The following is a 12,695-nucleotide window of genomic DNA, read 5'->3' as shown; positions in this document are numbered from 1 at the left end:
CTATGCCTATGCCTGTGCCCTGGAGAATTAGTGATGTCCACCAGCTGTGACAGTCTACTTACAGAGCTATAGCAAGTCACTACCTAAGTAAAAGCAGCATGGCTCCTGTCTGTCCTCCAAGTGGCCCTACTTCCTGAGGTGACAGTTCACTGACAAGAAAAAACAGACTAGGTTGGAAGCAGTTCTGGCTCCTCAAGGTACAGGTTATCCAGCTGTGGCCGTTAACATGTCGTAGACCCTCCCATGCCCTGTCTAGCACTCTCCTGGCCTGGCAGGTGCTTTAGGGCTTTAATGAAGCAGTCACTGAGTCCCATGCAGCATTGCCCTCAGTCCTCTCTGACAGCTAGTAAGCCGTGATGACGATACTGTCAATCCTGTTTCCTTAGGTGTCGCCTACAATTAAAAGAAATCTGTTTGCCACGCTACAGGAGCCCACGCAAACCCTCAAAATAAAATGTTTCCGATTCTGTGCTGCTTCTGTGGTCCAGAAACAGACTGTGTTGTTATTGAATCCAGTCGGTTGCATATTGCTGTTAATTGCCTTTTGTTTTCAAAGAGCTGTTTTGTTTTTGTGTTGCTGGGGGTGGTTGGAGGGGGAGACGCTCTCCCCCTCTGAGTTGTCAGGTTGGCAAAATATGACATCCCTAACAGATTCAGCCAAGTGCCACATTCTCAGGGGTTGCAGAGGGCCGCTTCATTAAGAGTGCCCCCACTCCTTCTTCCAGGCCTTTGCTTTAGGTGAGAAGCACCCTGAGTTCAAGGATGACATCTATGTACCCTATGCACAATGGCTAGCAGAGAATGACCGCTTTGAGGAAGCCCAGAAAGGTAGGCCACACAGACCACACTGTAAAAGGGGTGGGGAGGGCACAGAGGCTGCCTGGCCCCTTCCTCAGCAGGTCCCAGGACAGGTGCCTTCACCCTGGCTCATGATGTGTTTGCTGGTGAAAGACTGTAGAACAATGACATGGACATTGAAGCCACGCACCCTAGCCTCAGTGCATGACCCGTTCAGGACCCCAGACAGGTCCTTGTTCTTTAGCAGTGCCCTGTTAGCCTTGCCAAGCACCTGCACACATATGCCTTCCCTTTAATCTGCAAGATGCTCTCTGGCTTGGCCACCACAGTTATGTTTTGCGAATGAGGAAACTGATGCTGAAGGAGATAAAGGAATTTGCCTGTAGTCCTCTAGCTGGGAAGCTGCAGAGATGTTTCTTGAATTTGCCTGTAGTCCTCTAGCTGGGAAGCTGCAGAGATGTTTCTTGAGCCAAGGCATACATTGTCAAGACAAAGTGAGAGGACAGCCCTTGGTGTCTAGCACAGTCTCACCTTCATTTTCCTCTACTGAGAAAGAAACAGGCTTTGTTTCTGACTCAGGCAAGCCAGGCAGCCTCTCTGCCCCTTGGTGCTTCTGTTGGTGAAATGAGCCGTACACAGGGTGTGACGGCATCTGAACTAGAAGCCAAGGCAAGTATGGCACATTAACTGATCCCGCTCATCATCAGTTAGCGATGTGACCGCCTTCGCTGTGGCAGGTGCTGGCTGGGCACTTAACCTGCATAACCTTGAATCTTGCCAACAGCCCTGCAGAGATGCAGAGGCTACATGTGCTGTGTGAAGCTCACAAGCAGCAGAGCCGGAATTGAATCAAATCTGTCCAACTGGGAGCCTAATCCTTACGCCTGTTTAGAAAATCTCCTAAATGAAGTGGGTGGGTCGTACTCCATAGCATTTCATTTACACTTGTGTATGGTAGCAGTCACCACCTCCTGACACACTGCAGAACAAACGTGTCCCCTGTTGGAGCTCCTTGGTTAAAAGCCCCTGTGAAGGACAGTGCGTTCTCCACCGCCTCAGCATTTGCAGAGCACCCAGTTGCTGAAGTGTCTGCATGTTTGGGCAAAACACATCAACCTATCCATCTGTCTGTGTCGCCCTTCCAAGAATCCATCGCCATAGTAACTTGGTACTCAGACAAGAGATAGAAGATGAGAATGAACCAAGGCCAGACCTTTCCTAATCTGCAGGTTGAAGATGTGGGTCATTGGGATGCTCACACATGGTCAGGTGTCAGAGCTCTGAGTCTCTGGAAGCCCCAGGGTCCCCAGAAGTGGGCCACATGGTAGTGAGGGGCCCAGGAAGTTTCTATTAGACGTAGGCATGATTGAGAAATTATTTGCTTGTTTTTTATAAATGTCTGATTTTGCAAGCTGAGCCAGGTCTTTCAAGGTTGGTACCTGAAAGCTCTCAGCTTAAGATGGGTTCAGTACTGGGCTGGCTTTGGTTCTTTGACCTTGGGCATGATGTTTTGTCTCATTTAAAAGGGGGGCGGGGGAGCTGATCCTCCATCTTTAGAATTTTGTCCTGAGGATTTAATATGTAATTAATAGTGAAGGTATTTTGTGAACCACTAAGCTCCACAGTATAGTGGACCTGCTAGTGCTTCCCAGGAGTTATGAAGTCTCAGTCTGGCCTGGAGCGGAGTCAGGTTCCCTGTGCGCAGTGCCAGGCTTTGGTGCTTCAGGTTTTCTCTCTGCTGTGCCTTGCTAAAGTAGGTTGCCATTTCCCAGCCAAAAGGAGTGTATCTCCCTGTGCTTATTTCAGGATGTAGCCTTGGTTATTTATAGCCTGCGGCCTGAGAGGCACATCTCAGCAATGAGGCATCACAGATGCTCGGATGAGTGGCCTGCCTCTCGAGCAGTCTCATGTAAGCCCTGCACAGTCTCCCTGCTCCACGCTGACTTCCTATGACATGCATGTGCTTTCATGGCCCTTAGCCTTCCACAAGGCCGGGAGGCAGGGAGAAGCAGTCCGGGTGCTGGAGCAGCTCGCAAACAATGCTGTGGTGGAGAGCAGGTTTAACGACGCTGCCTATTATTACTGGATGCTGTCCATGCAGTGCCTCGACATGGCTCAAGGTGAGCGAGCGACAGCCGGCTGGCCTCTTCCCTGACCCCTCTTTGGCATCAGATAAAATCAGAAGAACAGGGCTGTTTCATTAAAGCACTGGGCTTGTTTATTGAGTGTTTTGTCCCTGAGCCTGCCTTGCAATGGCACAATCTGGTCTGTCATCTCTTTCAAGTTTGCCTGTAAGTAGGACTTGCTGGCAGTCTGTCTTCTGGGTAGGAGGTCCCACCCTGCATTGCTAATTCAGAGCATCTCCCTCTCATGCTACCTGGGAGCCTGGAGCTGGGCCCAAGTGAGCCCTGGCTTTAAAAAAAATTTTTTTTTAATGAAATGAAAAGATGAAGAGATCACCTTACAATAACTCACTCCAGAATCTCCCTCATCCCAGGCAGGAGGACAGTTTCAGATTTGCTTTCACTCATGTGGCTTCCCATGATCCCCTGAGGAATTCTGAAGTAGACAGAGGAGGTAGCTGTGCCCAAGGCTGTGCAGTAGTTGGAGAGCACTGGATGCAGATCGTGCAGGGCGACAGTGTGCTCCTGAGTGGCTGCTCTGCCCGGAGTCACACTGTCAGCTCCCAGTCACAGCCATCAGGCCCAGGTGCCAGGTGGGGTTTTTCTGTCCTGGCCATTGATATGCATCTCAGATGAATAGCTGACAAGCTGAAATGCAGCGTGAGCACAGAGAGCCAGTGAAGAGGCCATCTGCCCATCCCTCCAGACTCCTTTGGTGTGTCTGGGCTGTAGGCCTCATCCACTGCTGGACGTCACAGGTGCTGACCCAGTGGACAGAGCTGGGAGGGATCTATCCTTAGGAGTTTCCTGGCCAGAAGCTCTGCCCAGCTAAGATGCACCATCCAGGATGGACTACTCCTAAGCAGGGCATTTGTCCATCGCTGCCCTCTTGGCCCCTCTGAGCAGCATAGGAAGACAAGATACCATTTGACACATTTCTCGCTCCTTCCCTCCTGCCCTCCTCCTGTCCTGTGCTCCTCCCTCACAGCAGATCCTGCCCAGAAGGATGTGATGCTTGACAAGTTTCACCATTTCCAGCACCTGGCTGAGCTGTACCATGCCTATCAAACCATTCACCGATACACGGTAAGGCGGCACAGACACTGATGAGGTGCCTTCGGTGTCACATGCTCAGCAAGGGCCTCAGAGAGATGGGACAAGCTGCCCAGAAACCCTGCCCTCCTCAGGAAGGGAGGGGCTTCTCCCTCACCTGCCACTTTTCTTTTTTTCTTTTTTCTTTCTTTTTTTTTTTTCTGACATGAAGCAAACCTTGGGGCTTGGAATTACAGTCCAGGGCTGGGATAGACCCTTGCAGTTCTAGTTCAGTATTTGATGTCTCCCTAGATCAGTAACAGCTCAAGCTTTCTCTGGCCCTCAGTCTCCTCTATAAAACGATAGGGGTGGCCTGATCTCAAAGACACAGAATTACTGAAGAGCATTCCCTGATACTTGTTTTGTTTCTGTTTTTGTTGTTGTTGTTATTTGGTGTTTTTTGTTTGTTTATTTTGAGACAGGGTTTTTCTGTGTAACAACCCTAGCTGTCCTAGAACAGGCTGGCCTCAAACTCAGAGAGATCTATCTGCCTCTGACTCCCTAGTGCTAAGATTAAAGGTGTGTGCCACTACTACCCAGCCCCCCCCATTCCATGATTCTTTTGATAAGGCCTTGTTAAATGAGTTACCATCTATCTCATCCTGTGTCTCCTCAGCCCTCCAGTCTTGATTAACCCACACTGTGAACTTAGCCTATGGCAACACGCTGGGCTACAGCAGTGTCCCTGCCCCCATTAGCAAGTTCCTGCTATGTGTTGTAGTCTCTGTCTATGGGCTGATGTCATCCTTCAGTCACAGGATGAGATAAACACATCTGCAGATAAGGAAGCCCAGGTGCCACATGGAGAAGAGCCATAGTGTCCCACTGACCCGTGGGGCCCATTAGTAAGTGGCAGAGCCTGGGCTTGAGTCTCTACTGATAGCAGTCTGTGCTCTCAGCTTCTAGGATGTGGCTTTACAAACTATCTCTGGATGCCTCGTGTGCCACTGTGATGTGTTGCTTGGGAAATCCCACACCTCTGCACTTAGTCTCCATCTCTGTGGGCATGTGAGATGGTAACTGGGGCATCTCTGAGGGCCCAGTGCACTCACTTTGGAAATGTGACTCTGGTTCCCATTATCCCTCGGGTAGAGGTTTCATAGTAGCTTCTATAGGAGAGCACTCACCTCAGTCCAATGTCAGCTCTGGCCTCTCAGAGGCCCTGCTTTCCCCTGCGTGTCCTGCTCCCTGTCTGTATTCTCTCCGCACTGTCCACGTCTCTGGGAAACATTAGGTCTCACTTGGCCTGTCCTTAGCCCTGGCGACATCTCTTTGCCAGCAGCATCTGTGGGCTCACGCAGACCCGTCTTTCATTTAGGCCCCTTGTCTTAAACAGCTGAGAAGCTATGAAGATGGGTGCTGGTGTTGGAAGCAGTCTAGCCTAGGCTGGGTGTGCCGAGCTGTCTTGGGTGCCTAGCTCTGGGCTCCTGATTCCCAGCTCTCCCGCTTCTCCCTGCTCACTGTGTCTGTGCAGGGGTCTCCTCACCTAACAGCTGAGCTCTGTTCCTGATGCACATGGTACTGAGCTAGGGCCCGCCCATGGCTTATTCCCATAACTTATTCTTGAGTTATTCCCCCAACCAGTGTCTGTGTGTGACAGTTCCTGTGATGAGGCCTGGGACACAGTGGTAAGCAAGACACAAGTTCCTGCTACAAGGAACCCCCCTATAGTAGGCAGGGCAGCCCCTCATGGGAAAAGCTCAGAGGTGGCTTCTTTGAGAGGAGGTGATCCCTCCACCAAAGAGGGGTACCAGTGTAGTAGGGGAAGGGGAAGGGGAAGGGGAAGGATTTCTGGCAGGCAGGCTGTGGTCTGGCAAAGGCCTGGTGGCCAGCATAGTTGAGGAGTTGACATTGGGGCCAACTGGGAGCCAATCCTAAGAAGGCAGAGAGAAACACAGATTCTTCCTGAGGCTCATGGCTTCTTTCCCAGAGAAGCGCTGGTGATCTGGACTATTGCTTACCTAGTCCTGGACTCTTCCAGCTCACACCCAGGAAAGCATGAGTCTCAGGTTTCTCTCAGTTCCTGGAGCCAACAGAGGCTGTAGAAATGTAAATGGGTAAACCAGCATGGTAGCACACACCTGAATCCCAGTACTCAGGTGGTGAAGGCAGGAGAATCATCCTGGCTAAGGTTGGAGATTGGTAAAGAGATTAAGGCCAACCTAAGCTAAAGACCTTTTCTTAAAAACAAGAAGGAGGAAGGGGGTGGGGACCTGAAAGACATGTAATTAGGAATTCAAGAGAAGCCGCTGGGCTCTGAACCAAAGTAGAAAGTCACTTCCCACAGCTTTGGGCTTCACAAGGGGCTATCCTGGTGGCTGTTATGAAGTCCTGACTAAACCTTTAAGGAAAGCTTCCGGTGGGAGGGGAGCTGGCCAGCCTGTCACCATCTGAAGTGTGGTTTACATTTGTAGCTGGATTGCAGTGTCAGAATCCCCCAAAGCAGGTCTTCATCATGCACAGGCCTTCTGTGATGGCTTGGGCTTTGCTGCGGGCAGCCCCTAAGTACTACTGTTCTGTTCATGTCCAGTGGGTCATGGAGACCTGTTAGGTCTTAGGCCAGCCTGGCCATTGTGGGCACTGGTGGTACGTTTTGCTCTGGTAGCTGTTGAAGGATAAGGAAGAGACTTGCTGTGTCCTGCAGGAAGGAGTTAAGCTCCCCACTAGGTCACTTCCTCTTCCCCATGAGGTCTTGAGCCCAGGAAGGAGGCCATCCCCAGGGACACTGTAGCTGAGAGAAGCACATTCTTTAGGGTTGAGGGATCAGCTCTGAGTTTGAATCTCCACTCTACCCTATTCTTCTGGTATAACATGGGCTTTCCTTTATCAGGGCATCACATTCCTCTCTGTTACAATGTGAAAGACGGAAAGTAATTGCCCACAAGCCTATGTTAAAAGCCAGGGGGGCTAGCTGTAATAGCCAGCACAAAATAGGTGCACAGTGTGCTCCCACTCCTTCCAGTAGGGACTGTTATACCTGTTCTTTTGCTGCAGGAGGAGCCATTCAGCTTTGATCTCCCCGAAACCCTCTTCAACATCTCCAAGTTCTTGCTGCACAGCCTGACCAAGGCCACCCCCTTGGGCATCTCCAAAGTGTATCCTCCCCCACCCACGCTCCCTGCCCTCTGTCTAATAGCCCCAGTTCTCCACAGAGCACTTTACTGGCAGAAGCTCCCTCTCTCAGCAGCCACTGGGGAGTGGGGAGAGGCTCAGCTGGGCAGCTGGGCAGCCAGTGTCAAGGGGAGCTTGGCTTTCAGGGTTGTTTAGCTGCGTCTGGCCTGCAATTCTGGCCAACACCTTGTCCCAGGCCTCCCAGAACTCACAAAGGATGGACTCACAAAGTGGGACTGAGACCAGGAAGCCCTTTAGATCTGGGGCCATGTCAGCCAAGGCAACGAAGCTGTTATCTAGTAGGGTTGACAAGCGGCAAGACCTATTTCAGAGATATGTACCCTGTGCCCAAAAGTAAGATGGAGGGAAGGCTGGGTCTAGTCAGGGACAACAGGGAAGACTGTAGGTAGGGTGGGTCGTATAGAGAGGCCCCATGAGGTGGATGTGGACAAGCCCAGCTCCTATGTGGGGCACTTTAAGTCCTGTGAGTCTACTTCTCCTCTGACAGAGCTAAGAAAGGTCAGAGACACAGAGGAGAAATAGTCCAGTATTTCACAAGCCTGAAAGTAATTTCATTTCCCTGTTCTCATCTGGCTGGCCTGCCTGCCTCCTGTAGGAACCTGCCCCAGGAAAGCACCCCCAGCTCACCATTAAGAACTCATTTCCTGGATACTCCAGACCATTATTTACTCTTCAGGGGAAACACCCCAAACAGATGGCCTTCACTGTGATAACCCATTTCACCAGCAAGTCAGGCTCACCAAAGGAGTCAACATAGCCATCCCTGCTACCCTTGGTACCTGAGTCTAACTTGTCCCAAAAGTTCGGTTGGTTAACTTGGGTGCTGGCCTCCCCTGGTGCTGTCCAGTAGAAACACAGAAGTGGCTACCGATACCAGATGCCTTCTAGCCCAGGGGTTGGTGTATTGGCTTCAGGTCACCCCTCTTTTGTCCTTAACCTTGCCAATGGCAGGAAAATACTCTTCACACTGGCCAAGCAGAGCAAGGCTCTGGGTGCTTACAAGCTGGCCCGGCATGCCTATGACAAGCTACGGGGGCTGCATATCCCTGCCAGGATCCAGAAGTCCATTGAGCTGGGCACGCTGACCATCCGCTCCAAGCCCTTCCATGACAGTGAGGTAAGGGCATGCCTTTGAACCTAGTCTGGGTTCTGTTGGAAGATGGCTGCTTGTTCTTGGCTCCCCTGCCAGTGCACTGGGATAGGCCGGGTTCAAATCCCAGGTCTATCGCTTCCTAGCTGTGCCTTAGGGTTTCAGTGCCTCAGTTTCCTGCTCTGTCAGGTGGGTATGTATATCCCCTTCCCCACAGGTGGTAGGAGGTACTTGTGCAGCATAAATGATGTGCCTGACACAGTGCCTAGAACCTGGTGAGTGGCAGGAGTTGACAGTGGATACAGTTGTTCCTGTGAAGATAGCATCCTGCTGAGGCCTGGCTTGGAATTGGTGTCTGGGCTAGTGAGCCTAGGTGTAGTCTTCAGTTGGCCAGCCTCCTCACAGCATGCAGTATTTGTCCCTGGGTGGAGGGGGAGGTGTGCACACATCTGGCTCAGCCTGGGCATATGTGTCCCTGTTTTATAGGAGCTGGTACCCTTATGCTACCGCTGTTCTACCAACAACCCACTGTTGAACAACCTTGGCAATGTCTGCATCAACTGCCGCCAGCCCTTCATCTTCTCTGCCTCTTCCTATGGTGAGCTACCCCACTGCTTTACAGACACATGGCATGGTGCAGAAGGTGATGCCACCGTGCCTTAGATGAAAAATTGCTGACAGAATCCACAGAGGCAAGGCCCAGCATGTCCCCAACCAGAAGCTCCACCTTCAGCTGGGGTCCACTGTTCAGTTGGAGAGGCTGAGGTAGCAGTCCTGGCCCAACTCTTCCAAAACAGCCCCTGTGGGGAGGAGCTGCTGGAGACCGGTCCTCTCACATGCACTGTGCCCCTTGCCTGCCTAGAGGCTGCTTGGGAAAGGGGACATGCTCTGGCTGTTCTACCTGCTCACACACTGCCTGGTGTGAGTAACAGTCTCAAAGCTCTCCTGAAGCCATCCCCCAGCCCCTCCCTGTCCCCCCAGAGGTGCTGCACCTGGTGGAATTCTACCTGGAAGAGGGGATCACCGATGAAGAGGCTGTTGCCCTCATCGATCTGGAGGCACCAAGACACAAGAGGGAGGGCAAATGGCGGGAGACCTCAAGCAACAGTATCCTATGCTCTTGGCTTGGGCTAGGTGGGAATGGGGAGGGGGGAGGGGGGAGGCGGGGAGGGACGCAGCATGTGCTGTGGCAGCAGTCAAGGACAAAAGGATAAGATCAAGAAAGGCTGGGGAGGTCCCCACACAATGAGGACCAACATCAGAGGTGGGCAGAGAGCTGGCCAGAGCCTGCAGGCACAAGGAGAGTGGCACCTTCATCTTCCTGTGAGGATTCCCTACCCTGCTCCTGGCCCACAGCTCAGCAGAAGCTGTAGTATATATACTTGGGGATCTCTATCTTTCTGCTCAGGTAGCTTTTTCATGCAGAGGCAGTATGTACTTGGGCTGAGGAAAATAGAGTGCGAAGCTCCCGGGTGCCCATCCCACTGCCCTGAAGGCCTCTGTGTTCCCTTGGTTCTGCTTCCCGTGGGTTGTTCATCCCACCTCCATCCCTAGAAGTTACAGAGATGGACACCAGTGATATGGCTCTAGGTCAGGCGGTAGGTATTTCAACACCGTGGTCCTCGATGGACAATTGGCCACACCCACCTAACCCTCTGTGAGGACCTCCCCGCTGTGCTTCAGCCAGCTCCATCACCACTGGGCAGCGGGAAGGCTGATAGGACTGGGTTCTGTGATGGTTCTTGCCCTTCACTCCATGGCTGTGACTGCCAAGTTTCTTAAGTGGCAGCTCTAGGCCTATGGTCTCCACCCACTCAGGACCCTTGGAGGGACACTTCCTGTATGTGAGCCATGATGTGGCTAGAGGATAGGGCCCCTTCTCTCTTTCCCTCATCCAGCCACTGCACCACTCTCCCCAAGTGTGTGAGAGGCAACACCTGGCTGAGCTCCAGGGAGTGAATGTATGGGCTGGAGGGTTGTTGGTACCTGTACCTTACTGGACTTCCAGCTCTATCCTTGACCAGAACTCTCCAGATTCCCAGACACTGAGGCTGGATGAGACCATGGACTCCATAGGAGAAGATGACCCATTTACAGCCAAGTTGAGCTTTGAGGTGAGACAATGCCTCAAGCGTGGAAACGTGCTGTGAGGCCTGGTGGGATGCGACCAGTGCTTCCCCAGGCACACAGGGACCCTCAGCCACTACCTCAGACATGGCAGTGAGAAAGAACAAGATAGCTTTCTGTACTGACTGGGTGGTTCTGAGGCCACTTCAGTGCTGGCATGGAGCATGTCACTGTTAGGGATACCTGGAGTTAAGATGTGGTAGGATCAGGCCAAGGGCATAACTCCCATGTCCATCCCCATCCCTCACAGCAAGGCAGCTCTGAGTTTGTGCCTGTGGTGGTGAACCGGTCGGTACTCCGCTCCATGAGCCGAAGGGATGTTCTCATCAAGCGCTGGCCCCCACCGCTGCAATGGCAGTACTTCCGCTCACTGTTGCCTGATGCCTCCATCACCATGTGCCCCTCCTGCTTTCAGGTACCCAGCCAAAGGCTGGTGGTCTCTCCTGCTCCTCTGTCTACTGTATCTCCCTTAGGAAGCTGGGCATGTGGGGGGGGGGGGGGATTGTGAGCTGTCCACAGCCTGCCCTCTCACTTGCATCTGCCCCACTGGCTGCAGTGGGCCTTAGCTGGTTCCTGCTGTGCACACTCCCCTGAATCAGGGATGCTGCACTTGTGAACTTCATTCAGATAAAGAGCCCTCCAGTCCTCAGGTCAACCCACTGCAGGTCTGCGGTTGCTCCTGCAACTCACTCCGCAGCTGCTTCCCCCCAGGGCAGCATGTCCCAGCCCAGGCTCAGGGCTTGAGGGGCACGTGGCCCTGCTTCCCTGTGTCATGGGCTGTCTCTCCTCAGATGTTCCATTCAGAGGACTATGAGTTGCTGGTGCTCCAGCATGCCTGCTGCCCTTACTGCCGAAGGCGCATCGATGACACTGGCCCGTGAGCAGTGACAGCCTCTGGGACCACCTGCTCCCATGGTCTCCTTGCTGTCCCCAGACTATGGGGGAGAAAGAATTAAACCCTCAGAACACGTCTCCTGCCCAGATGCAGTGTGTATGTTGGGGAGGGGCCTTGCCATGTGTAACCACAGATTTCCTATTTATGACATTTCATTCCTTGTAAATAGCACCAGGAGATGGGGAAGAGAACGCACATATATTTTCTTTTTTTCTTTCACTTTATTTTGTGTGCCTCCACATGAAATTACATCATATAAACCATAAATATGCAAAATAGCAAATGGCAACCCATTCTCCCTATAGAAGTTAATGCTGTGAATGCTGCTAAGTTTTAATAACATCAAAATAAGAGATCCCAGGATGGAGAGATGGCTCAATGATTGAGAGTGCTTGCTGTTCTTTCAGAAGAACAGAGTTTGGTTCCCAGCAACCACATTAGACAGCAAAATGTTAATCAAAGGCTTTATAAGTTTACTAATGCTCAATAGCAAGATGCCCATACAATCAGAAGTGTAACCCAGTACCCAACCTAGATATACCAACTACCTATGATTGGCGGAGACACGCGAACATCTGCCTCCATGTTCCCCTCTCTCTCTCTCTCTCTCTCTCTCTCTCTCCCTCCCTCCCTCCGTCCCTCCCTCCCTCCCTCCCTCTCTTCTTCCCTCCCTCCTTCCTCCCTCCCTCCTTCCCTCTCTCTCTTTCTCTCCCTCTTTCTCTCTCTCTTTCTCTTATCTTCTAGCTCCTCCTCTCCTTACTCCTCCTCTTCCTCCCCTTACTCCTCCCACCTTAGCTCCTCCTACATATCACCCTTCCTGTTAAAATAAAACTTTTCTCTCAAAATACAATTAGAGCATAACTATACCAATTTGTATCAGTAAGGTACAAGATAGACCTAATACCCAGTCCATCATTTTGTCGACTAACCAGACCCTCTGTCTTCTCTACTAACTAAAAAGTTTAGTTCTGAACCTGGCTTTTTTCTTGTCTTTAGAATGAATGTAAGCTGAAAACCATCCTCTCAAATCTTTTCTCTCAAAGTAAATAACCGGGATTGGCTATGAGACTATAAGTCTTCAACCCTGTCAGAAATCCAGAATGACTGAATTGACTGAAATTATGGGAAGCACAAAGCATAGCTTCTAAAACTCAGCCAATTTATAGAGACAGCTGAAGTATAGGACAGTCCCTATACTACAGAATGTTGGAGCATCCAATCTTCAGCCTTCTGGCCCAGGACCATCTGACAGACCTAGTGATGCAGAATTATTAAGGGCTGATTACTCTGTCTTGGCAGATACAATCAGTCGACTATTCCACAAGTGTATCCCTTTCAGGACAGTAATTTGTCTGTAGACGAAAAGAGGCAATTCTTGCCTAGTGCTGACTCACCACAACTGTAGTAACTCCAAAGATGTTCAATTTCTTCTTAGAAT

At 51.4% G+C, this 12,695-nt stretch overlaps 1 protein-coding gene across 3 annotated transcripts in view; it reads left to right on the top strand.

Annotated features, from left to right (window-relative positions):
* The window catches only part of Ift122 (intraflagellar transport 122), a 74,917-nt gene extending 63,585 nt beyond the window's left edge, over positions 1-11,332 (top strand). For 2 of the 3 annotated variants that reach the window (XM_028753506.1, XM_028753507.1), the window contains 10 exons: positions 726-828; positions 2,778-2,918; positions 3,913-4,007; positions 7,008-7,108; positions 8,097-8,262; positions 8,722-8,833; positions 9,217-9,342; positions 10,270-10,349; positions 10,613-10,777; positions 11,154-11,332. In XM_028753506.1, coding sequence (XP_028609339.1) covers positions 726-828; positions 2,778-2,918; positions 3,913-4,007; positions 7,008-7,108; positions 8,097-8,262; positions 8,722-8,833; positions 9,217-9,342; positions 10,270-10,349; positions 10,613-10,777; positions 11,154-11,243 — 1,179 coding nt within the window. In that variant the 3' untranslated portion in view covers positions 11,244-11,332. Of the gene's footprint in view, positions 1-725; positions 829-2,777; positions 2,919-3,909; positions 4,008-7,007; positions 7,109-8,096; positions 8,263-8,721; positions 8,834-9,216; positions 9,343-10,269; positions 10,350-10,612; positions 10,778-11,153 lie in introns of all 3 variants that reach the window. The other variant, XM_028753505.1, reaches the window with a different exon arrangement.
* The last annotated feature ends 1,363 nt before the right edge of the window (positions 11,333-12,695 follow it).

This window comes from Grammomys surdaster, unplaced genomic scaffold (assembly GCF_004785775.1).
Source record: "Grammomys surdaster isolate TR1022 unplaced genomic scaffold, NIH_TR_1.0 125950, whole genome shotgun sequence".
NCBI lineage: Eukaryota > Metazoa > Chordata > Mammalia > Rodentia > Muridae > Grammomys > Grammomys surdaster.
This window is presented reverse-complemented; position numbering and strand designations above follow the sequence as displayed.